The 25952-nt window shown below is 37.2% G+C and overlaps 1 protein-coding gene across 1 annotated transcript in view; it reads left to right on the top strand.

The window, feature by feature from the left end:
- ITGBL1 (integrin, beta-like 1 (with EGF-like repeat domains)) overlaps positions 1-19688 on the top strand; it is a gene marked incomplete at its 5' end in the record, with an annotated part of 68320 nt that extends 48632 nt beyond the window's left edge. Inside the window, 4 exons of the mRNA XM_009865289.1 lie at positions 2379-2495; positions 14286-14432; positions 18004-18117; positions 19597-19688. Coding sequence (XP_009863591.1) covers positions 2379-2495; positions 14286-14432; positions 18004-18117; positions 19597-19688 — 470 coding nt within the window. The remainder of the gene's footprint in view (positions 1-2378; positions 2496-14285; positions 14433-18003; positions 18118-19596) is intronic.
- Positions 19689-25952: the final 6264 nt, after the last annotated feature.

Raw genomic sequence — 25952 nt, 5'->3', positions numbered from 1 at the left:
CTAAAATGAGAAGATTGAGAAAGTAGGGCCTAAATCCCCTTTGTTCTTGATTTTGAGAAGTTTATATCGCTTACCTGACAAAAATGTGCCCTATCTGCCCACGGATGGGATATTCTTCATTTTTCTTACTGGTAAAATTATTGCACATTAACTAAAATGAATAAATATTAATTGCAGCAGGGACTGAGAGGAACCTGTTCCAATTCCAGTGTAAGTGCCCAGCCACTGAGCTCTCAGGTCATTCTGACTTATTAAATTAAGCATTACAGAAGGTAATGCTTAATTACAGAACACGCGGGAGCCTCATTACAGAATCTTCCTTTGCTTGTCCCTCTGGAGGATTTTCCATCTCTGCTGACTCCTCTCTTCAAAGCAACTTGCTCAAACTGATTTTATTGTCCTTCAGGCATCCTCCTTATTATAACATTAGCTGGCCAGGATACCACTGTTAAAGATAGTTCTTTTGTTTATTTTATAGTGTCTTCAAAACAGAAGGGTCTGTTCACCAGGTACCTATTTGCCTATGGGTGACTGACTGTGCTCTGAGACCCTGAGATGTGACATTTTTTGTAGAAGTAGCTACACTGTCTAATTTGTCTGCATAGAGAGAGAGTGTCTGGGCCCTGAATAGTGACAAGTTGGACTCATTAAAAGTCTGTATATTTAAGTACTAAGGAATGATTTTTTTTTCCTAGTTTCTAATATAGCTGTCCTTGGCCAATAATTATAGCTTAGAGAATGCAGGCAAATAACATCAATCGTTCTGTAGACAATCATATCCTAAATGATGATGTGATTACCAAGTACAACTGCATTTCATGATGTGGTAGATGCACTTTCTATAACAACTTTCTTTCTGGAACAAATATCCTCATATAACTATATATATTATAAAGATGTCGTGAAGTATTTGCTGTTAATACTATCAGAATGTCTTTTTAAATGTTCTTGCACTTTGAGCTGATAATAAAATGTCTTTCTCGATTATATCCTAGCACAGAGAATGTCAGCACAGAAGTGCAATATATGTTGATGCTTGGGAAAATGAAGACTAGGGAAGCTTAAAAGGAGCTGGGCATTTTTTCCCACAAGTAATAAAATGAACCCCTGCTTAGGCAGACTGTTTGAGGGTTTTTGGTTTTTTTTGCAAAACAGATGTAAAAAATTTAGGTTAAAAACTGGGAAAAAAAAGAAAAAAACCAGATTACCAATGATCTGGCAGTATGTTGACCTAAATGGTTTTATTGTCACAAAACCTACCAAAATATTTCAGAAAGTGCTGAAAAAATAATGTGTGTGATGAACTGTTTGGTTATATAATGAAAGGCTGTACTTAGAGGGTTTTCTTGCTTTGTAGCTACAGTTACTCCTCCTGTAAATTTGGGAACTGCAGTCACTAGAGCAATGTCCAGGCCCAGGCTAATTCTCACTGATGCTGTGACTAAATTCAGTTGAGAGGAACAGTCTTTTTTTCATCCTAATCCATGTCTCTGTTGGCCCTTTTTTCACTCACAGTATCCTTTCCCAAGCCCACCAAATGTATTGCTTTAATCCACAGCTGGTGTCATACTTAGAGCATTCTCACAGTGGCATTGAGTTAAAACAATTTTAAAAATATGGAGGCAAACTCTTAGAAGTTAGGAAATAAAACTAGTGTTACTTTGTACTCAGTTTGTCTCATATATGTGCAACATAAGACTGTCCTTTATCCTATATTTTTTTTTTGCATCTGGTGATATGATACTCAGTGCTCTGAGGGCTTTGGAGTGGAAGATCTGTGGGAGTTTGGATGAGTCTATTTCCCCTTTAAGCTCTGGGCAGTTGTCCTATGAACAGGTTGATGGAAGGGAAGACTGACAGAGGTTGTGCTTTTGATTTCTGTCTCCTCAGACCTAGATAAGAAAAGTTATAGGGATTTTTACTTTCCAAATGCCCTACAGAATATTGGAAGAGTTATGTTTCTACATGAATACATATCCTAGGTGGCCCTGTGCATAGACTATTTAATTCTAATCACATTTTTTGGGGAATTACTGAGGTATGTGCTAAATATTTTAGATCAATTATAGAATTTAATTATGCAGGTAAGCATAACTCTGTTATGCAAAGTTGAGATATGAGAAACATACAATGCCAATGACTGCTTATTGTTGCTGTTTCTACCAAGATATAACAGTGATATACTTTGCTTCTGGTTGCCATGGAGGAGCGATAGTTTTGGTTGGTTTTTTTTTAGTAGCATTTACGTGCATACTTTAATTAATACCGACTGACTTGTAGTTTGTCTTTGGGGGTTAGGGTGTAGAGTACATCTGGGTTTTTATTTAATTCATTTTACTTTAATGAAATCCTGAGTCTAACAATCATTATTCTCTCAGGCAGATGTGAATGCGGCCAATGCACTTGCTTCCCTCCAGGAGACAACAGAGTTCATGGCAAAAACTGTGAATGTGATGATCGTCAGTGTGAAAATGTGGATGGCGATGTCTGTGGGGGTACGCATTCACTTAATAGAATAGAATAAGTGTAAATCTTGAGAGTTTTTAACTTTTTTCCCTCTGATTTTATAGCATTATGTCATTATAGACTATTGACATAATCGATTAATTATAGTATAGATTTTTTTTGTAAGAAACAAGCTCTATAAATATTGTCTTGCCAAATATTTATTTTAAAACTTCAGAAACACAGTGAAGTAGACTAAATACACCAGATAGCATAAATTTAAGTGCTGTAGTATATCCCAAATTCTGTCAGTGTTTATTAGAAAAGAGTACAGACCCTTAAAGGAAAACATAAAAAATAAGGTAATTTACTTTGTATTTAGTACAGTTGTTTTTTTACTGAGAATGTTGTTTTTTACCTAAAGGTAATAATGGCCAGCAATAATTTTGAATATTTCATATTCAGTGATAATGATATGTCTGTTTTCTACAAAAGTAGTAAATATACGTTACGGACGAATCTAGAATTTTTGAGATATATTGTCATAGTAATTGTACATGCAAATGGTTTATTTAAATGTTGACAGTGAAACCCTCACTTTTTGATTTTTCAGTAAAGCTTGTTGGTGTTAAGCAGTATGTTAAGTTAGTTTTAGATTTATAAATGCATACATACCATATGGTATCTTAAAACCAGGTAAGTAATATTTGTCTTAGATGCTTTCTTTCTAGATTTTATTTGGCTTTCCTTTTGAAATGACTCTTTATTCTTAATATTGACAAAGTAGTTGGTATGAACAGTGACACATTTTGTTATATTCCTTATTTCTATTTAAGGAAAAAACATATTGCTTCATCTTTTTATACACAAAAAATTCTGCCTACTGGGAATATTTCTACAAAGTGTCTGCCATGCAGAATATACGCACAGACGAAAAATTCTATTTTGAATGCCTAACCAGCCATGATAATATTTTATAATATTTGTTGTAATTCAATAATAGGAATATGTAGAAAAATAATAATTTGGAAGTTATTTTTATATAAAGGACATAAAACCAGATAAAGGCACTGGAAAGCTGGTCTGTATTTATTACAAATTAAGTAACTGGGAAGCAAAATTCATTGTCTTCCATGGTAAAAAATATCTCTTCTGTTTAGGTCATTCATATTTTACATTATTTGGTGACAATGTTTCAATGTTAATACTGCTAACAATATGCCAGATTCTGGAAATTATAGACAGAGTTTCCATTCTTTCTTATTAGGATGGATACAGTGATAATTTTTTGTTGCTGGCTAGAGCATCTCACGCTTAAATGAATAATCATGTCAATGCCTGAGATGCTGTCCAATTTTTCACTGTGCAGGTGAAAGGAATTACATGGGAAAACGCAGTTCAAGTGACTGTGCCCAGTTTGAAATTGCACGGCACAGCATTTGTTGACAGGAATTCAGAAGGCCTGCCCTGTGATTTTTGTGTTCAAGGGAGCTGATCCTAGACCTGATTTTTTTCCCCCAAATCAGGGAAATTGGGAATCCTGTTGTCCTTGGTGGTCTTATAAGTAAAAGGAGAGGAGGAAACATGGCATAAGGTGATGATTGAATCTTCCAAGATCTGACCTGACCTCTGAAGTGCTTCAAGGCAGACTAGAGCATCATTTCTCACTCACAGCTGTCTGAACTTGGAGAGGTGAAGCTGGTCTCTAGAATTTTAGTCTTCCCAATTAGAAATCATGCCACTACTAATACTGTCCTCTAAAAATTTTTGGATTTCTGTGGTAGGTTTGTTGGCATTACAGTGGTAAATAATGGACAGATTTTTTTTTATATTCCTGATACTCTATTTCTTGTTCTGTCTATTATATTTATAAATATAATTTGAGATATTTTTAGATTTTTTAAAATTTGGTTGTAATTCACTTCTTGAAACATGTTCCTATGTTTTTATTATTGCATTATTCCATTGGCTTTCATTCTTTTACAGCCAAGAACAGTTTTCCCCTTCCTCTGTTTCTGTTCTCATGCCACAGAAGTGTTTCTTTGTTTTCACTTATCTAGTTCTTCCCTGGGAAGTGTTCTGAGATTCAAAATAACAAATATAGATATCTAACTAGTCATGCAATTCTCTTCAATATACCACCTTTCCTTCTCACGGCTACTGGAGCTCTGAAATGGCTCTTTTCCTCTCTTTCCTTTTTTCCTTCCCTTCTTTTTTTTTTTTGCTTTTTTTTTTTTGTTTTCTTTGACACTTAAATGTCCTGCTGTGCTTCTGATCCACCTGGCTGAAGAAGTTACTCCCATCCCAATAACTTAAGACAGCACTTGTTTAAGTGCAAGTGCTAAGTACAGAAATGTTTGGCTTTGGAGAGTCCCCATCAATTGCAGCTTTCTGTTCATTCACCATTCAGGAAGTGAATTCCCCTCACCTTCAAACTCATAATATGATCCATTTACTCCTTGTGCATTTTCTGTGACTTCATCTTTCACTGTGGCATCCACTAACATTTTCACTGAAATGTCTCCTCCCACAGTTTCCTACGAAATGTAGGAATTTGTGTTGTTGTTACCCTTTTCAGATCCTCAGTAGCCTCTGATGTTACTGATAGCATCAGTCCTACTCTTTAATAATTGTCAGGTGTTCTTGGCTCTCACTTTCTATTCTGATAACATTTTTTATGTTTCCTTTGATATACAATATTTCACATATCTGCATTTTTTAGGAGATTCTACCAATTTTAACTTTATTTTCTTTCCTCTTTTGCAGCTTATGTATTCAGAGAATGCCTCTCATTAATTTTGCAATAATTGCACACACATGTCTCTCTTCCTTTTGAATTTGTCCATGCTTTCATCTCAGCCTGGACCTCTTAACATTTCGTGCTGAACACCTTATTCCTTCCTCTTTCGCTCTCCTCTTTTCGTTACTATTTTTCTCCCACTGTTGCTACCTAGGCAATCACTGTCAGGACATAAGCCCTTTCTAGTAACTCTGGTTTCAGAGAATTGTAAGCTGAGCTCTGTGAATGTGCAGAGTCTGACAGTAAGTATTGAGTGCCTGCAAGTATAAAGAAGGAAGACCAGTGTTTTCAAATTAAATGCATGCTGAAATGAGAAATGTGAATGACAAACTAAATGATTTGAATAGGAATTGTTACTGGCCTCCAGAGATCAGCAGAGATTGATTAATAGCTTACTGTCCAGACCAGCTGTAGATGAGACGGTAGAAAGACATGAGGCAAAAGATATGATAAATTAGGGTACAACTGAGTGAGACCCTATTACTATGTTTCTGCGTGATTGTAGTGAGACATTCACTTAAAAATTCACCTGTCCATCATTACATTGCCAGGAATAGAGATATTACATCTCTGCAAAGACAGGGGTTGCAGGAGGACTTGGCATAGATTCCACAGCACTGCTATTAGAAATGGATTCATAGAATCGTAGAATCGTGGAATCATAGAATGGTTTGAGTTGGAAAAGACTTTTAAAGATCATCTAGTCCAAGCCCCCTGCCATGGACAGGCACATCTCCCACCAGACCAGGTTGCTCAAAGCCCAATCCAGCCCAGTCTTGAACACTTCCAGGGACGAATCATCCACAACTTCTCTGGGCAACCTCTTCCAGTGCATCACCACCCTCATTGTAAAAAACATCTTGCTTGTGTTCAAGCTAAATCTACTCTCTTTCAGGTTTAAACCTTTGCTCATTGTTCTGTCCCTACAGTCCTTGGTAAAAAGTCTCTGTCTTTTAAGTCCCCTTTATGATATTGAAAGGCTGCAAAAAGACGTCCCCAGAGCCTTCTCTCCAACCTTCTGAACACTCTCAACTCTCTCAGCCTTTCTTCACAGGAGACACACTCCAATTTCTGACCATTTTTGCAATCCTCCTCTGAATCCGCTCGAACAGGTCCACGTCTTTTTTGTACTGGTGACCCCAGACCTGGACACAGTACTCTACATTGGATCTCATGAGAGCAGAGTAGGAGAGACTCACCTCCCTTGATCTGCTGGCCAGGACCTTCATTAGCATTCCTCTTCCTTTGTCTGTGCCTCTGCACAGAGACTCAAAATGCTATGGCTGGAGATGTGTCATGCAGCCTTTTTGAGAGGAAAATATTCTACCTAAAGGTCCATTCCCTACAGTGTATTTTATTTCAATGATGTAAAATTTGCTCAAGTGTATTGCAGTGTTTCTCCACAGCACTATTTAACATGTTTTCTTTTGCTTTCCTCGGCTCTTTGAGTCTTTCATGTGCAAGTTAAGTGGTTTTGGTACACATACATGACTGAAGAATCACAGGATTGCCAGCACGAGTTCTTTGTTGGCACAGCTATGTCACTCATGTATACCAAGCTTAATATTATTCTGTATCCTGGCAAGAGATACTTCTCTCTGTCATCTGAGGTTATGGCTGTGCTGCTAGCTGCTGATGTGTCATGAGCTTTCAATTGTTATTTGTTCCCCTACTGCATCTAGTCATGTTTTTCAGTGATATCATCTTTGGCTGCTCCATCTCACCACGTTGACTGTTTTCCATGGTGTTCTGTTCTCTTTTGGGCCTGAGGGCAGGCAGGCAACAAAAATACAAAACAGTAAAGAAAATTGATTTAATAATGCTCTTAACTCCATGCATTTTGATTTGTTCTCTGGACAATTGTTGGCCTAGCTGTGAGTTCTTCTCACAGCAAGGTAGCAACCATTGAAGAAATAAAACAGAAACCCTTTTGGGTCCTCTTCATACTACTGGTTGGTGCAGGATTACACTTCTTAAATTAGGATTCTAGGGCTGCATAGTCATCACCAGGTTGTACAATGGAAGTGCTCCCTCTCTAAAGGGCAGTATATCTTGCCCCTAATTGCCGTGCTTCTTTGAGTGTAGAATTTTCATTATTATTCAGCCAGGCTAAGAAATGTGATTCAGAGGAAGTACTGTCTTTCTTTCTTTCTTTCTTTCTTTCTTTCTTTCTTTCTTTCTTTCTTTCTTTCTTTCTTTCTTTCTTTCTTTCTTTCTTTCTTTCTTTCTTTCTTTCTTTCTTTCTTTCTTTCTTTCTTTCTTTCTTTCTTTCTTTCTTTCTTTCTTTCTTTCTTTCTTTCTTTCTTTCTTTCTTTCTTTCTTTCTTTCTTTCTTTCTTTCTTTCTTTCTTTCTTTCTTTCTTTCTTTCTTTCTTTCTTTCTTTCTTTCTTTCTTTCTTTCTTTCTTTCTTTCTTTCTTTCTTTCTTTCTTTCTTTCTTTCTTTCTTTCTTTCTTTCTTTCTTTCTTTCTTTCTTTCTTTCTTTCTTTCTTTCTTTCTTTCTTTCTTTCTTTCTTTCTTTCTTTCTTTCTTTCTTTTCTTTCTTTCTATAGAACTATATGTTATTATATGATAAAAATAAAACCCCAGAAGCTGTGGATTCTTTTTTCTGATATTTCAGGTCCATACTGCAGAAATCATAAATGACATCTGTGTTTGTCATCTGTTCAGTGAAGCAGAAACATGGTATTTTCTGATAGCATGTTCTTATGAGGACTAGTAAGACCATAGTCATAAAAATGAAAGAGTTATGATAAATGACATGCTTCATCAAGCAAAGCTGATTATTAATATTGTGGTGCAGTTGCTGTCAGACAATTTTGTAATTTCTTGCGCTAATGTTGCTTCACAGAAACAGAAATCTATAGGACATATATGGTACTCTTTAATATACCTAAAATACAAATTAGGAGAGAAAAATAATGCCAGTCTATCTCCCACCTGAAGACAGCTTTTGGCAATGACTAGTCTGAAAATTCAGGAATATGAATTTAACATTTTATTTTTACAACACTAAATAGAGAGTTAATAATTCAATTCCTGTGTCCTTACACTTAACTCCTTCATCCTAGCTCTGAGGCACTTCCAGGACCAGCATAAACTGGATCAAGAGATACTGAATTATGTATGAAAGTGACACATGTAGCTAGCATAGGTATTAATGTACATGGTATATTCTGTAGTAATTTGGTTTTCCTTAGTTAATTTTTCATATATAATTTTTCTTTTAATTTAATTTTTCTTTTAATTTCTATCCTGGTCACTCAGACACTTGTGTGGGTGTATGAAAAGTTGAGACTTTACATAGATGCACAGAGAATGTAGGGGTTTTAGCACTTTAGATAGCATAAAACATTACTTAGGTTTGTAAGAAGTATTTTAATTAGATCTTTCTGTTGAAATGAGCAGGAAAGGATTTGCTAATGCATCAGCATTTAAGCTGATTAAGAGATATTAATTTGCAAATCCCAAAGGGGCTTACATGTTGAACCTTGTATATCAGACTACCAATAACCATTACACTATACCCATGTTTCCCATATGTTGAAGTCCATGTACTGTGTGCAGCTCAAGCCTGTCTCTGAGAAGGCCGTGCTCTGATGAGTCTAAGATGCGTGCAGCCCATGCCATGAAAGTTTGTTCCATAGTCATTGTCCTTGTTTGAAATGTTGTTTCATTTTTCAAATGAATTTTCAGCTTTTCCCTCTGGTGCTTGCTTTGTCTTTCTCTGGTAGTTTGAGAATCCCCATTTTACTACCTTCAGAGAAGGTAGTTGAGATCCTGTTAAAACTTTTTTTTTTTTTCCAATAGGTTAAAGAGATACAGATCTTTGAATTTGTTTCAACAAGACATTTCTCTGCCCTTTGAATTCTTTCTTTGGAACTTTCATGACTCTTCCAAGTTTTTCATAAGCTCTTAAAATACAGATATCACAGTGAGCTGCAGAACTTTAATGTCCATCTTATCAATGCTCTGGAAGTTCCTACTCATTTCTGTTTTACTCTCTCCTCTTCCAATTTCTGCACGGGGATGACATTAGCCCTTATCACCACTGTGTTTCACTTGTAACAATAGACAAACAGTACTTTGCTTCACATTTGCATTAGGTTTCTCTAACTGCAGTTTTCAGAACTGTTCCAGTCTTATGGCATTCACCTGTTATTCAGTAAAAAATAAAATCAACAATCCAGTAATATTTTTACTAACTCTTAGTGTATTTTGGCAGGTAAAGAAAGCCTGCTTGCTTAGAAATATTTCTCCCAGATAGATGTTGTTTAATATTCTATTATGGTAGTAACAATAGAAAGGTCTTTATCATAATCCTCTGGTAAAAAAAAAGTAGAAAATCATGTTTCTATTTAAATACAGAGAGAAATATTTGTTTCATTTACTATATTGTTCTAAATCAGGAATCTTGCATTATGCTATTTTTCATATTACTACTATATTTCTAAAACTTCTTTTTCATCCATTTATAGATTTTTAAGTTTTTTCTATCCATATTATTCACAACCAAAATTCTCATTTATATTGGTTGCTGCCTGTTTCATCCTTCTTTCTTTGACTGTACAGCCTTCTCATTCCAAACTCACAGCATCTCTCCACCATTAGACCTGGGTGGACTTCTCTCCTGCTGTGGAAAAATGTTGCTGGGCTATCAGATAAATACTTCATAAGGGACAGTCAAATTCATATTTTTATAGCTGAAGATTTCTTTCCTCCATTTCTGATTAATATCGAATTATTATTTATATTGTATTGTATTATAGTTCAAGAAACTTGTTCTGAGGTGCTGAATTTTATTTGGAGCTGGCCTCAGTTTGTCCTTTGTGAACATCATCTGGTTATAATCAGGTAGTCTATAAATACTAAACAGCTTCCTCTGCAGTGATTGCTTCACCTTCTTCATTGTGCTAACAATCCCATGTAGTGGCACTTTTTATATTAGAAGATTATCATGCAGGGTTTTGGGGAAATCCAATAACAGTCATGGGAGTAGTCCTAAACTGAAGTTTCCCACAACCACACAGGCATTTCCGGGCACGGTAAGAAATAATTCAGCCTGATTTCTGGGTTGATATGGGTTATAGTGGAGCTCTGCTGGTAATCTTTCACAGCTTTCCTCTTTGGCTGCATTCAAATTTCACATTTGGATTTACTGATAAATCTGAAGAAATTGACATTATCTTTAACATCATCTTTTCTTCTTCTTTGCATGTCCCCCATCACAGTCCTTGTTGATTGGAGATTAAACATTCTGTTACATGTTCAAATGTTCATTAACACAGATTGTTATGAATGTAGATTTATAGTCTCAAAGCCATTGCAATCACACTGTTTGTGATTTTAAGCGTTTTATGTTAAATCTGAATTCAGGATAGGCCAACTCTTTCTTGTAAGTCTGCCTAATCTGAATATTTATATCAGTATTTTATCATTTTAGCCAATTCAGTTGGGCTGGACTTCTTCAATTATAGATTTTTCTTTCCCTCCTTGCTGTATGATTGCTGTATTCTCGAATTTTATTCTCCTCTATGTTGAGAATTATATTCAGATCTAAAAGGACCTATGAGCACCTTTTTGTTGCTGCTTTGCTCCTAATTTTGAGAGTTTGAGTTTCATTCAAATGAAACTGGGACACTTTGAATACAATTTGAATATTACATTCAACTGAAAGCAGTTCTTGATAATGTTTTGGCGCTTCCTTTTGGTCAACTCATTTGGACATCTTTAGACAAATGCAAAGAGCATCTGCAAGGAGGATATACACAGCTAAAGCAGGCAAAGAAGTTTTTTACAAGCCAGCACACACAGAAGATAGCTAAGAATTAAGCATTTGGCTAAGCACTTGCATACTCACCATCCTGGTGGATGAGGTATCCAAGGAACTGCAGCTGCCCAAGCTGGTGTCAGCTAGGAGTAAATATTATTTTGATAAAATGCATTACTTGAGAGAAAAGAAGCCTTTGTGTTTTGAATATTTATAAGGCATAAAGGAGGAGAGGAATGATCATCTTCGAAAAATGCATGTCAAAACTTCATGTGGTGAACTGTAAACTACTGTAAATTTATAGATTATTTATTACCTTTTATTTGACTTGTGTAAAGGCTTTACAGAAAAAAATCAGTCTCTGCATTCTGTAAATCATAATGACTGTACAAGAAAAATTATGCAAAATTTTTTTCTCGATGAAATCAACATTTCTTACTATCAGCTGCTAAAATGAGTACAAGTATTTGTATCTCCACAAACAGTTTTCCACACTGACGTCCAGTTTTATATTTTGCTCTTCAGTAGTTGAGCTATTCTCAAATTTAATTTATATGTTACAAATTAAAAATAACTAAAGCAGATAAAAATGCTCTGACAGAGGTTTAACTATATTGAGTTAATATAGATAATTGCATGCCATCCAACTGGAAGGAGAATATGGGAAAGTATATATATTTTTCTTCTGCCTCTTGTATTTTAGTTTGTGGTATAGTTGTTTTTCCCAGTGTGACATTGGAGCAAAGTAGCTTCAAGATTCTATTGTAGCCAGTTATAAATATGTAATTTTTGATATGTTAAATGCATATCTGTAAATTTGTGATTGCTCAATGCTACTTCCAGAAGTGGGTAGGAATACTTTCATAAGATTGCTTCATTGTTGCATAGCTACAAAAATTCTTCTGAAAATTTTGTAAATCACAGTTCTAAAATTGTGGAGCTTTTCTATGTTAAATTAGTAAAATATTTGCCCATCACTAAGACACAAAGGAATTTCACTTCCAGCAGAGTGCAAGTTTTGTCTCTCCTTTGGGCTTCTACCAGTGTTGCCTCCTGGTTTACAGTGTCAAGTTGCAGAGTTGCCTCATAGGAAGTCTCACAAATCAGAACAGCAAAACTGCTGGTTTGCTTCTCTGCATTCTGCAGCACAATGCTTTGCCATATAATTCTCCTGCTTGTTCCCTTCTTCACAGTCCATGCTCTCAAATTATCTCAGTCCTCTTGTTTTCACTCCCTTGCCTTATATAGCAGGCAGGGGAGGACAAAAGTTATGTGTATGTATAATTTGCTTATTTTAAGCCCAGTAATCTGGTTATCTAAGGAGTGATCTTCTCTGCTGCAGAAATATTACTCAAAGTTGAAAAGTAGAAATTCTGGTTGGGAGACATTTTTTAATTATTTTTCCTCTCTTCCCTTTCTGTATTCTTGTCTCCACTCATTGCCGCTTTTCCCCTTCCTCTTGGCCAGTTTTTCCACTCACTGCACTATTCAATATATTTCCTTTTTTATTAACTTTTGTACAAATAATTCTCAAAAATTCTATTTTATCCCTTCCTCCCTTTTTTTTAAAACATCAGTTATAACTTATAGGCTCCATCTTTGACCCATGTTCTAGGATTTCTTTGGCCTTTCCCTCACTTGTCATTCCACATCCTTCTTTTCCTAACATTGCAGAGTGCACTCCTCTTCACTTGCCCTCTATTTTACAATTTTTCTCATTCCTATTTTCCTTCTGTCATTTAATTTCCCCCTATTCCCCCCCTTATTATTGGTCATCTTTTGATAGCTGTGTCCTTGCTACTGTATTCTTCTTCTGCTTGTCCATCTTCCCTCTCTCTCAGGCTTCTTGTCTTGATCTGGGAATTGAAATCCATGTGTCCCTGTGGAAAGAGCTCACCGTGGCAGCTGCCCATTCTTCAAAGTCCTGTCTTGAGGTCGTACAAGCATGTGCTCTGGAGAATGCTCCGGTTAATTCCTCCTTCCTGGTCCTCCTTCATCATTTCATGACAGTATCAGGAGTGAAAATGTCAAAACTTTTAGACTGCTAAGCTGGAATAGCTATGTTTAGAGAAGAGATGCAGAAAAACAGGTTGTTGTTAGGGTGATGAGAGGAACTCTTTGCAGGTTGTCAGTTGGGTTTATGTACAACCAATTTTAGCAACTGCATGAGACGTTGGGCAAATTATCTTCATTCCGTACTGTATGAGTTAATCTGCAGTAATTGCAGAGTATGTTGAGTTCAGGCTTTGTACACCAGCTGCTCCATGTACCGCAGCAGATAACTAGCAGTAATGGGCTGCAGTTCTTATCTCCCTTGCTTGTTCTGCTGTGTGCTGTGCTGCTCTCAGCCCTGTGCTGGGGTCTGCTTCTTCAGGTGACAGAAGTGGGATGTGCAGGTGAGACTTTAGCATTAGTCTGCAGCATTCAAGATCTGAGGGGAAAGGGGTTGTGTCTGTCATAGAATCATAGAATCATAAAGGACCTTTAAGATCAAGTCCAACCTACAGCTCTACACCACCCTAACACTAAACCACCTCCTGGAGTGCCACATGCAGCCGCTTTTTAAATGGGTCCATGGATGGTGACTCCACCACCTGCCTCGGCAACCCATTCCACTGCTTCAGCATCCTTTCATTGAAGAAGAATTTTTTCCTAATATCCAAACTAAACTTGCCCTGGTGCAACTTGAACCCGTTCCCTCTTGTCCTGTCGCTATTCACTAGGGAGAAGAGGCCAACACCCGTCTCACTACAGCTGCCCTTCAGGTAGTTGTAGAGGGTGATAAGGTCTCCCCTCAGCCTCCTCTTCTCCAGGCTGAACAGCCCCAGCTCCCTAAGCCTCTCTTCATAAGACCTACCCTCTAGTCCCCTAATCATTCTGGTTGCCCTTCTCTGTACCTTCTCCAGCACCTTGATGTCCTTCCTGTACTATGGAGCCCAGAACTGCACACAGCACTTGAGGTGAGGCCTCACCAGTGCCAAGTACAGGGGCACAATCTGGCCTCACAGTGTATCTGTGGCTTAGAAAACATCCTGTAAAGTTAAGCTAATGCTGGGGTTTTTGGATGAGGGGAACCATGCCTGTGATTCTCCGCAACCTGTTTATCAGAAGAACGAAAGAACTGAAAGGAATCTGTGCTGTCCATCTATCTGTCTGCCTACCCCATAGCCCAGTGCTTCACCCTTCACCGGGGCCTAAAGATGGTCTCAGGTTTGACCGCAGTCACTGCTTTGTGCTTGTTTTGCTCATAACCAACCTTGATGTCGTTACAGGCCATGGTATCTGCTCATGTGGTCGGTGCATTTGCCAGGAAGGGTGGTTTGGAAAGTTGTGCCAGCATTCAAGGAAGTGCAACATGACGGAGGAGGAGAGCAGAAGCCTCTGCGAGTCAGCGGATGGCGTGTTATGCTCGGGGAAGGGTAAGGACTGGTACCTGAACTACCCCATGTCAGAGGAAAACGATCACGTTCTGGAAGAATGGTGTGCATGGCAGTAGATTGTTGTTTATATGCTTAAACAAGGACAGTTTAGTAACCCTTTCTTCCAAAGGCACCTATTGTTAAAAGGATGTTATATTTGGCTCTGTAATGCACTTACATCCACTTTGTCAAACACCCACAACAGCTGTACGTGTTCGGCAGCATTGCTCTCCTGTGCAGTTTGTTAATAGCGTATTATTTCCTGTATGCGTTTATCTGGTGGTCTGCCTTGAACACCTGTACCTTATAAATTAACCATTAGTGCCCCATCCAGTCTGAGGGACAAGGCACTGCAGTGGGAAAGATGGCAAATGTTATATCTCAGGCAACAGTAAGTGGAGAAGAGTGTTTACCAGCAACATCTGGTGTGCTTAATCACTGCCCTCCCCAACACAGCAGCGAGAGAAAGGTAGATGCCTGCAGCCCCCATGACAGAATCCCACACACTCTCTCATTTACTAATTTTTATTCAGAGTGTTGCATCAGCTTCAGTCCAGCTATAAAAGAAATTGCCACAGGGAGGAATAAAATTTAGAAAATCTTGATAATTATCTGAAATTGCTCTCTGAGGTTCCTACCTTTCAGGCTAGGAAATTGCATTACTGGAAACGGAGCTTTTTAACTCCTAATGCAAACTGCCTATTTTTGTATATCATGCGTCTGAAAGAGAATAGACAAAAAACGGGTGGTAGGACTGGATGGAGGCTGGAATGCACCCACTCCAGGCTGGATGTGCCATGCCCTCTGTTGTATATCCCTTGCACAGACAGGGGAGAAACCTGCTAGCTGGGAAAAAAAAAACAGTTAGGAGCTTTCTACAGGAGGCAGACTTCCAGTTGTCCCTTTGGTAACTTTTATTTCAATGCAAAGGAAATTTAAATGGGGTTTCCAGCCTGGCTTTGTTCCATCTATGTTATTACTTATCAGATTTCTCCCCCAATGCACCATTTTATTTTGGGCTTTTTCCAGCCGTTTTTTGCAGTGTCATAGAAAATGAGGAAGCTACATTGTTTAAATATAAACATGCAAAATTATGTTGAATTTTAAAATATTTGTATTATCTGCTACCTTTTCATAAGGATGACTGAGATCTATTTATTCCAGGCTATGGGTCTTACTCTGAGAACAATCAGCTTGGAGCACATTTATCGAGGCTACAATTTATTTTGATGCTTTAGGAGAAGATAATGTGTCAGGAATTTACAGAGACATTGAGGATATTTTCCCCTATGTTGGTGATACTGCCCAGGGTCTGATCTGAGATCTGGTCACTGATGTAGGCTGGAACAGTCTGAAAGTTGCTCTAGGTTGTAAACAGCTGCAGGCAGTGTTTTTAAACGTGACTGCATGAATGAAGTCTCCAAAGGCCCAGATTTTCTAAGGTAATAGCACACTGTTGATTAACATTTGCTTTCTGTAGGAATTACAAGCCTGACCTTAAATCTATATTTGGCAGTACTGGTAGGTTTGGTTTTGGTTTGGTTTTTTTTTTAAGTTTTTCAGCATCTAAGCACAGGTGAGCTTCCAGTGAGACAGAAGGTTGCACTGAGGACAGTCAGTATAATAAAGCTCTGTCAAATTAGATACTATAGCAGCTTTATTGTGGGAACAGCTGCTCATACATAAGTACTTGTCCCAGCAGAGAAATACCTACGTAAAATAACCCAGAAATGTGTGGCCAGTGAACACCCAAGGAGGCCACTATTTACTGCCTCTCCTCTGACGAGGATAGAGATCACAGGTAAAGGCAGTCTAATTGCTTGAAAGTTTTGTTTCTATGCTCAGATTTTTTATTTTTTTCAGGCAAATCTATTCTCAATACTTAAATATGTATCTGGAAATCATGTCTTACTGAGTACCCATACTTTAAAATGGTGCCCATAGCTAATGTGACTGGTACTATCCAGAGGCCAAAATGGTGAATTTTTCTTTCTGTTTCATTGCACTGAGCAATAAGCAAGGATTACTGGTCAAATAAAAATGAATTTTGAACCCATGCAGTAATGGTGGTTATTCAACCTTTGGTGGAAATCTAGCTAAGATATGCAAGCGCTATAACGGGTTGAGGGAGCTTGAGTTTCTGCAAGTCAGAATTAATAGCCTCTAAAGAGTCCTGTTTTTCAGCAGATAACTGCAGAACACTTTCATAATCTGTTAATATAAGCAAAGTTGGACATGAACATTCCTAGGCTGCTTTCAAAATCTTGGCTTGCTCATTATGCCACCTGTAGTAAAAGCTCTTCCCAAGGAAAACAGCAACACCCACCATGCTGCTGCCTCCCTGGCAGAAAACGTAGGGCTGCAGATGGCCACTGTAGCGGGGCAGGACGCGGGCTAGGTAATGATCCAAGAGGATCTGGCCAGCATCCCAGGGAACACCCTGCAACTCATTAGACTCATTTTAATTAAACTGAGGAGCCTCCCAGAGCAGCATGTGCTGTTCAGGGAAAAGACCTGATACGTTCTTCTCTCTAACAGATTTTACCTGATGGAGCCTTACCCTCCTTAGTCGACTTGGTGTTAAATTTGCTGTATCTTCTACAAAATAGTTTCAAACATTGTGGGCATCCATCAGGAACAGCATCAGTGCTTGCTTATGCACAGTCCCTTCAGGTTTCTTACAATGTCATGCTTTTATTAACTGCTTTAATTTTGCTAAAATTCAGATATTATCATTTTTTTCAGCTGTCAGTACACTGTAGTTTGTATAAATAGAGACTTTTGGTTTAAATTACTCTCAGGTATGTCTTAGTGTAGCTCTTATACAGCAACCATGCAGTATGCATGCTGTCCTCCACTGTCGCTTTCTAAAATGGCATTTTTTATCCTTGTAGGGAATGTCAGTATCTTCTGTGCCCAAGGCTCAATAAGCAATACTCAGAACTCGCAGAAAAAGTAGATGGTTGACAAAGTACTTCCATCCCCAAGTGATGAAATCACTAACTATTCCTCTATGTATTTACAGGTTCCATACGGTAGAAGTTTAAACAGCATTTCTCCAAAAATAGACAATTAGTTAATTTTGTGTTGATGAGGGTTTTGAGAGTCTAAATGTTAGTCTTGGGCACCTCTGGTCTTTTGTGGGCTTATTCGTAAAGGCCTTAGTTGGGGAAAGCCATTTTGTTCCTGGGTGTGATTGTACTGCCTTCAGTAGCAGTGGGTAAGGGACAATTTGAGCTTTTCTAGTAAAAAAACCCTAGTTACTGGGAAGAGTAGCTTTGATTGTAGGTCTCTGAAAGCAAAGGAAAGTTTCAAAATGCGAGTCTTGATTAACTGAAATAGCAGAATCAAAGCATTAGTGGTACCACCATACTCCAGCTCACCCTGAAAGAATTCTTTTATTCAAAAAACTTTTAGCTTATTATTTTCTATTATACAGTAGCTTCTTAGGCAGCAATTACGTGCATATGTGCACGTGTGTCTGTGTGCACGTCTGTGTCCGGGCATGTTATTTTCTAGTCTGAAAATGCTGGTGCTCTTTGACTGCAAGTAATAATTTTTGTGATTTCAGGTTCCTGCCATTGTGGAAAGTGCATCTGTTCACCACAGGAATGGTACATTTCAGGCGAATTCTGTGAATGCGATGACAGAGACTGTGACAAACATGATGGTCTCATTTGCACAGGTGCAGTACAGGCTAACATGTAATTGCTTGGAGAAACAAACTGTGTTGATGGGAATTATGTTAGACAAAGCCCAGCTTCTTCTTCCTCCACTGGTGGAGGACGTGCATTTGTTGATTATTCAAACCTGCCATAATAGTTTTTTCGTGCAGCGAGATAATCAGCTTAAGGTTTCAAAACAACAGTTGAAAGCCTGAGTATGAATTTAAATAAGTAAGCCAGCAATGAAATCCATCAGTTTTCACTGTAATAGCCTATAAGTTGCTGCTTTTTTTGTCAAAGGACGTAAAATGCCAGCAGTGTGTTCATGAGATTTCTTTAACTTTTTTTCTTTTACTGGCCTTTCTATGTGTGTAATGTATTTCAGTTATAGGCAAAATTCACTCATCTGAATTCGTAGGTGAGAGGCATAGCTGTGTGGGTTAACAGAGCTTCCTGGCAATCAGACAATTCTCAGTGAGAGGCTGAAATACCTGATATTTTTTCTTATAACGTGATGGGTAGTGATTAAAATGGCTTCACCTTAACGTTGTCTGAGAGTTCAGGTGTCAGATGTGGCTAGAAATGGACAGGCTACCAACAAAGCCTTGTGACAAATCTAGTGACAAGAAGCAACATGTGAGTTGCTAAATTAGCTCACTGTCTGCTTCCTGTTGAAAATTTTAATTTTAGAAAATCTTTGCTGAGCAATTATTAGATGTGGAGGAATTCTGCAAGCCGATTAGAATGAGAGTGGGAGGGACTGACACTAGTAAATTGTGTCTTTCATCTAGCCCTATTAGTAAGTTTTTTTCTGGGGGCAAGTAGCCAGTACAGAAGCAACAGGAGCCTTATCTTCAGCTGCAGCAACTGTTGGAGATTTTTGTAAAGCTGGTAGGAAAAGAAGCTCACACTGGATACCCCAGGTCTGGAGTTCTAAAGCTGGACATCCAGATCATGAAAAATATTGAAGCGTATTGGCATTTACTGTATCCCTAATGCAAAATAGGGCTGACACGTTTTTCATCTAGCAGAGAGTTTGAGATGTTATTTATTTGTATAGCACTTCTGAGAATTTAGGTTGAGAAAGTTTTGCATGTTCAAAGTGATGATTTTATTGCTATTCTATTTGTAACTTTTTGTGTCTTTTTCTTTCTGCTTAATAGTTGGAAGTAATCTTGCTTTTCCTTGTGCGTTGAGGTACAGTGTGAACACTAAGCCTCAATGTCTGAGTGTAAATAATGGTGTCATAATTACAATATTTGCAATTCTGCTGGTGGAATTATTGAGAATGCTATTAATGCTTTGTAAGTGTAGGTTTGGGGTGGCTTCTTAATGCAATGGTACAGTAATTGCTTCCTTCCAAAGGAAATAAAAAAGGGATGGGGGAACAGTAAAGGAACAATGCAACTACTTTAGCATGGCTTTTTGCTTCCCATAAACCGCATTTAAATGTAGTACATTTCAATTATGATAATTGCTCTTTATTCATTCTATTCTAGGCAATGGTGTTTGTAGCTGTGGAAACTGTGAGTGCTGGGAAGGATGGAATGGCAACGCTTGTGAAATCTGGCTGGGGAGAGAATATCCTTAACAAAAGACATCAAAGACTGAGGAGGTTTTTAATGTTTGTTTTTATCCTTAGGCTGCTAGAACATTTAATTTCAGAAGTATTCAGTGTGTAGGTGGGCATTCGCACACGTGTACATGGGTGTAGGTACCCTAGAATACTAATCTGAAGGCCTGCTCCTTAAAAAAAATATATGACAAAATTGAAAGGAAAAACATTTAAAATGCCTTAGGAGGAGGACATTCCAAGCTCTGAAAGGTGAAGTCATAAAATACTGGCCATGTGGAACTTCTTTGGAGGTTTTTGGTAAATTCAGTGGGACTGAGATTACACCTGTAATACCTACTTCTTAAATAATCTTCGGAAAAGGTGAAAAAAAGCCTTTTTAAAAAACATTATTTACTTGATTGTCACCTCTCCATATCAGTATGCAACAGAATTCTTGTAGAATAGTAGCACTAGTTGAATGTTTATCGAATAATTAATTTGAATAATTTTATGTTTGACAAATACATTGCTTGTCTGTCTTTTCATTCTGACAATCCTGATTATGCACCTGCTCACAAATTGAGAGAAGCTGTAAAGAAACTTATCAAAACGTTAATGATTTTTTTATTTGCTCAAAGAATTGTACTTGTATAACTGATGTCCGATTATCCAATAACTATAGACTGAAGACCCAAAATGTTTGAACAGACCCTTCTCTATAATAGAACTTCTTAGTTTCTGTGGTTAAGGTGTCAGTAATTTCGTTATCCAGTCTACATACAATGATATTTTCAAATACATAACCAATAGGAGTATAAGAAATTAAATTAATAAAGATATAAATGTATGATTAGCTATTCTGAATATGTATTCTGCAATTCATATGTATTTTTATCATACTGTTCTATGTTTGTACAGTTGTCTAGTCCTCTTAAAAGTAAAGGAAATGAAAATTTTTATACTAATAACTTTTAGGATGACAATTCTGTATGCTATTGGAAATCACTGTTTGGAACAGATTGCCCTGTCACACACGGTATTCATCGAATTTAACTGCTTTTATAGCAGTGAGAAGCCTGAAGGTCAACTGACTTGAAAAGTCAGCTATGCTGTGCAGTAGCCTGGTCTCAGCCAGAGATGTTCAGATAATGGCAACAAAGTAATTGAAGTTTTAATACAGTAAATACAAACAAAACAGTGGTATGAACAAAAATTTTATTTTTTATTTTTTCCAGTGGTGAAATGCTGCTCAGTGTGAAATTCACATTGAGTTATGAATGATGCACAACTATTGGGACTTCCCTAACTTATTTACATATGAGTCTCTTTTTACTACATGTAGATTTGGCAGCCCTTGAATTCTTTAGAGCAAAAAAAGATACATACATTTTAGTTTCAAAAGTGTTTACATTGTGTGAGACCATGATTGAGCGAGAAATTGCTTAAATTGTTGGAAAATATGTCTTTTTAATACCAAACTGTAACATTGTGGTTTAGGTGCCACGTTCCTGATTTTTGAAGAGGTACATGACTCAGAAACAAGGGAACTATATACCAGCCAAAAAAAGTATTCCCATTACTAGTCTAGAAATCAGTTTTCTTTTAGAAAGGACAATCTTGAAATAGGAAAATACAATGGTACAGAACATGTAATAGAATGCAAAAAAATTAAATGAATTTATTTAATCACTTTTGTTTCCCTTCCCTTCTCATGTAGTTTGCTCTTTCTCTTACTCATTTCTTTTTCCTTAACCTGAAATCTTTCTTTCTAAAAACAAAGTTTGTGAAACCCATGTTCTCAGGGAGTATAATCATCAAGTGTCCCTGCATAACTGATATAGAAGTTATGCAGATAAATAACAAGACCAAAGCTTCTTGCTGCTCTCTTTTTAGATAACCAAAATATCAGAGTTTTAAAATTTATTGTTGTGGTATAAGGATCTTCAAAGTAAAATTAATCTCACAGTTATAGTTTATATTTCATACTTGTGACCCTTAAACTGTAGATCGCAACAGGGAGATTTTCAAAAATTTTAACATATATGCATTTGTCAACTCTGTTGTCTGGGGAGCACAGATTATTGACTTTATTTATATTTATGAATACCACTGCCCTGAATCATCTTACAATGAGTTTTTTTCATGTATACATTCATCTGCTGAATCAGAGTGTAAACAATGACAGATACAAAGTTTTCCTCAATTTCTTTCTATTTGCATTTAGTACTGTAGTAAGAAAAACTAGATAATCAAAACTATTATCTAGGTTCAGTGGATGCTTTTGACTTGTTTCATGATGTGATCAGCAGATTTATATATACCATAGATCAGCAGTGGTATTTAAGGTACTCATACTCTTAGACAAAAGAACAATTCTTTAGAGAGTTGCAATGTCATATTTGATGCATTTTTCTTTGTAATTTGCTCTCATTTTAAAGTTATACACTTAAAGAGTGTATGATGGTTCTGACTTCTAGTTAGATTTTTTTTTTAAATCAACTCCAACATTTTTGGCTACTGTATGGATTACATAGCCATAGCGTTTAGAAAACTGTTATCCAAATTAAGGTACATATGGAAAATATTAGAATATTCTAAGACCGCAACTGTCAGTGGTTGATTAAAATGTAAATTACCAAACAAAATGGTGCTATTGCTATGAACTTTAAAGTATTAACTAAGACTACTAAAAATATGTGTACATAAATTCCTTTTCAATTTTTATTGTTTCTCATAAAGTTTCTTGACCATTCCCCGCTCTCTTCATGCCGAGGTAACTGGTGATGTAGCTCCCAGCAGATCTGTTTTTGTGGCTCATTTCTTTATTAGAAAAATTACATCAGAAACAATAGGATTATTGTGCCACATATGTGAAAATAATAGCTATTTTAATAAATTGTGATTTTACACCTCATTCTCTGTAACTGAAATTCCAGATACATCAACTGTAGAAGCAGGAAGAGGTGTAAGGGAGTGAAACATACTGCTTGATGCTTCATACCTGTGAAAACTTGCTTCCAGGCCTATGGTAGAAGGTTGTTCTAGGTGGCAGAAACAAGCTGGATAAATGGGGCTTTTGACTAGATTGATAAGCCTTATAAACAAAAGATACTATAGCCTTGCTTTCTTCTTATAAGAGAAAGAACACAACCCAGAAGTGTGCTGAATGAGTCTACAATAGACTTGCAGGACTATGCCTACTGTATGCAACATATCTCTAATATCACCTATAAAACAGCCATGGACAGATTTGCTTCTATTAATTATTAACCCACTTGTGATCTGGTTTTCCCTGGCCAGACTCTCTTTTGAAATGACACAGATGAACATTTAATCATGTACCTGCTCTGACGTTTCTGATGCACTACCCTTGATTCTTTACAGAATGACATCTCACTTTGTAGCTAAATGATACCTTGAATTGATACTGGGATGAAGAAAACTAAGTTGAATATTTCTGTGACTAGGTAATAGAACAAAAATTCCATTACGTCTTTAAAAATAAGTCATATCATTTACGTTAATCACCACAAAAAAAGCCCCATTATTAGACATTTTAAAATGCATTGCAGAGAATATGAGTTTATCTGAAGGGGCATTTAAAAGAAAGATAACCTCCTTAGTCTAATTTTGCTTGCATTTCCATTTGAATGGAGCTGAATAATTTCTTCTTTATACCAATAAACAGATGGATCAGCAGGACACACTTTTAAACTGCCTGCTTTTGTACCTTGTTGTTTACAGTGGTTTTAAGCCAAGAGAAAAAGTTTCCCCAAATATATATTAAAAGTCCAAGTTCTTAGTTCTTAGGCAGTGAATTACTTTACTTTAGATTTGGTGGGAGGGGGGTTTTTAAGAACCAACCTGACTCTAACCACAGCTAAAGTTTATTGGAATGACAGTATATTATAAAATTATTTGAGAGTGGCTAAAACCCGAGCAAATTAAGCAAAAGCTGTGCTGTGAATTACAAAACACTTAAAAGCTATAAACGCCTTTCTATAGGCTCTATTGTGTGAGCAATCTTGTAAGATTCTTGTGTATTTATAAAATTTTTAAAGTACGACAAAATGGTGCTTTCTTGAAGTAGTTAACATCTACTTAAATTTGGATTTCTAAAACCGTCCAAGTGTGACTGATTCTGCCAAACAGAGCTGTATCTGAAATACAGATTTTTAAAAAAGGAAAGAATTAATGATTATGTGCTGTGTAAACATATTAAATGGTAAAATGAGGTTGGATTGCTGTGCAAACAGTCTCTCAGAGATTAGGTAAAACCCAGAAGAACAAAATACAAAGCAAGCATGCAAAAGATCTGGAACACTGCAGATTCACAGACAGCTGGACATGTAAGTACAAAAACCCCAATCTGTAAATACAAATTGATTCCATCAGGTTTACTATACAGTACTTTAGTAGTAACATACAGTTGAAAACAGCTTTCACTTAACATCAAAATTAATTTTAGAGGGAAGAAAATAGTGAAGTCTCATCCTGGAGAACAGCAAGAGAGGTATTATATTAAGGAGCTAAAATTTTCTTTGGCATGGTAAAAGGGGAGAACTGAGTTTGCCAACCTATTTACATGAAGTTTCACCATCCTGTGGCCAGTGCAATGATGTTTTGCACAGTCTAATTCTTACATAAACTTTTTTGTTGATTTCCGGCACGCCTTCATATAAATGTTTTATTCATCATGTTGAATCTGTGTGTACAACAAATAAGAATAAACACTAATTGTACAATGCAGACAAACTCTTTGCATATATGTATGTCAATTTAGTAATACAGACCAACAGTTCTTTGATAGACACAACCTACTACATGCAGTTAATCCTTGCCATCCTCTTCCCATGCAACAGATGAGACAAGAGACAAAATTAAAGGAAGGAAATAAAGCACATCTATTCATTGGATTAAACACATGTATGGATTTAGCCCATAAAAAGAAAACTAGGGAAAAAAATAATAAAATGTTGCATTTCCAGCATTTACTAACTGTTTAGAAAAATCAAATCTGGCCTTCATTACCCCCCCCCCCCCCCCCCCCAACCTATTCACAGATTATAATTGCTCAGGATCAAAAGTTTAATGTTGAAAACAATACTTAAGTAGCATCAGGCCATGAACTAGAACTTCCTTGCATGGCTCCACCAGGTCTCCATCCCTGTGTCTCCCCAGGCGCTCACACTGGGATGGTAAAAAGACAGTTGGATGGGACACAAACACATGTATTCCCTCCTCATGAACTCTTAGGAAATTCAGGTGAGGGAGAAAGAAAATGTAGCCTTCAGTCGTATTATTCAAAATGCTGTGAAGTGCTCCTCGTACAGTCGTAGGAAAGCCTGGGGCCTCCTCTGCTGGGATGCAGCAGACAGTACAATGTCAAGGCTGCTGCCTCCCATGGGTCCTCCAGATGCAGAGCAAGCTGCCTGCTCACCCTGTGAGTTGCTTTGGTTTTGTTTTGTTTTCTCAGGGACGATGCACAAATCCCACTGGACCAGATGGAATAAGAAAGGTGCACCAGAGTTTTCAATTAAGTGTTGTTTTCCCCATGTACACATATTTAGTGCTGGCAGGCAAGGGCACAGTCTAAGTCAATGTTTCTTTTCATTTTTATCACAGTATGAGAGCAGGTTTGCAATTTTTTTCTCTACATGGATAGTGGGCTTCATGCTTAACTCATCCCCTCCCTAGAAAGACCCAGCATCAAGTATTAGCTTGCTGTTCTCATATTACATGTAGAAACAAGGAAGTCTGGCCCATGAAAGAAAACCAACAAATGTTTATCTAGAATTTAGCAGCTTTACACTAAATGTGCACTAAATGTTTAAATGTTGCTTATAAAAACAGAATACATTTGAAAACTAGCATGAAGAGTTCATTCAGACCGAATGAGTTGTTCAGCTGAGTAGACAGGGACTTTGAAATAACCAGTGGTCTCTGTTAGGGACTTCAGCACAAAGGTGCAATAAAACACATTGCAAGAAACACGATGCTGAAAAGAAAGGGATAGATTTTTTTTTTTTTTTTCCTATCTTTAGATATCAAGGTAACAGCAAGAGGCCAAGAGGGCGTTGCCACACGGTTTTCCAGACTGAGGTACAATTTGGTCCTGGTTGCCCTGTCTGAGAAACAAATACCTTCTTAATCATAGAGAGACTACCCATATTTGTAGTCTTCTAAAAGCCTGTGACTAAGTGTGCAATATTTCAGTGGCACCTCTGTGGCATTCTCTAAATCCTCCTCCCCCTCACATTGGTTTAATTGTTCACAAGTGACAAAGGGTTGATGTTGCTT

Source organism: Apaloderma vittatum, unplaced genomic scaffold (assembly GCF_000703405.1).
Source record: "Apaloderma vittatum isolate BGI_N311 unplaced genomic scaffold, ASM70340v1 scaffold2972, whole genome shotgun sequence".
NCBI classification, from domain to species: domain Eukaryota; kingdom Metazoa; phylum Chordata; class Aves; order Trogoniformes; family Trogonidae; genus Apaloderma; species Apaloderma vittatum.
The sequence above is the reverse complement of the archived record's forward strand: the minus strand, read 5'-3'. Positions and strand labels throughout refer to the sequence as shown.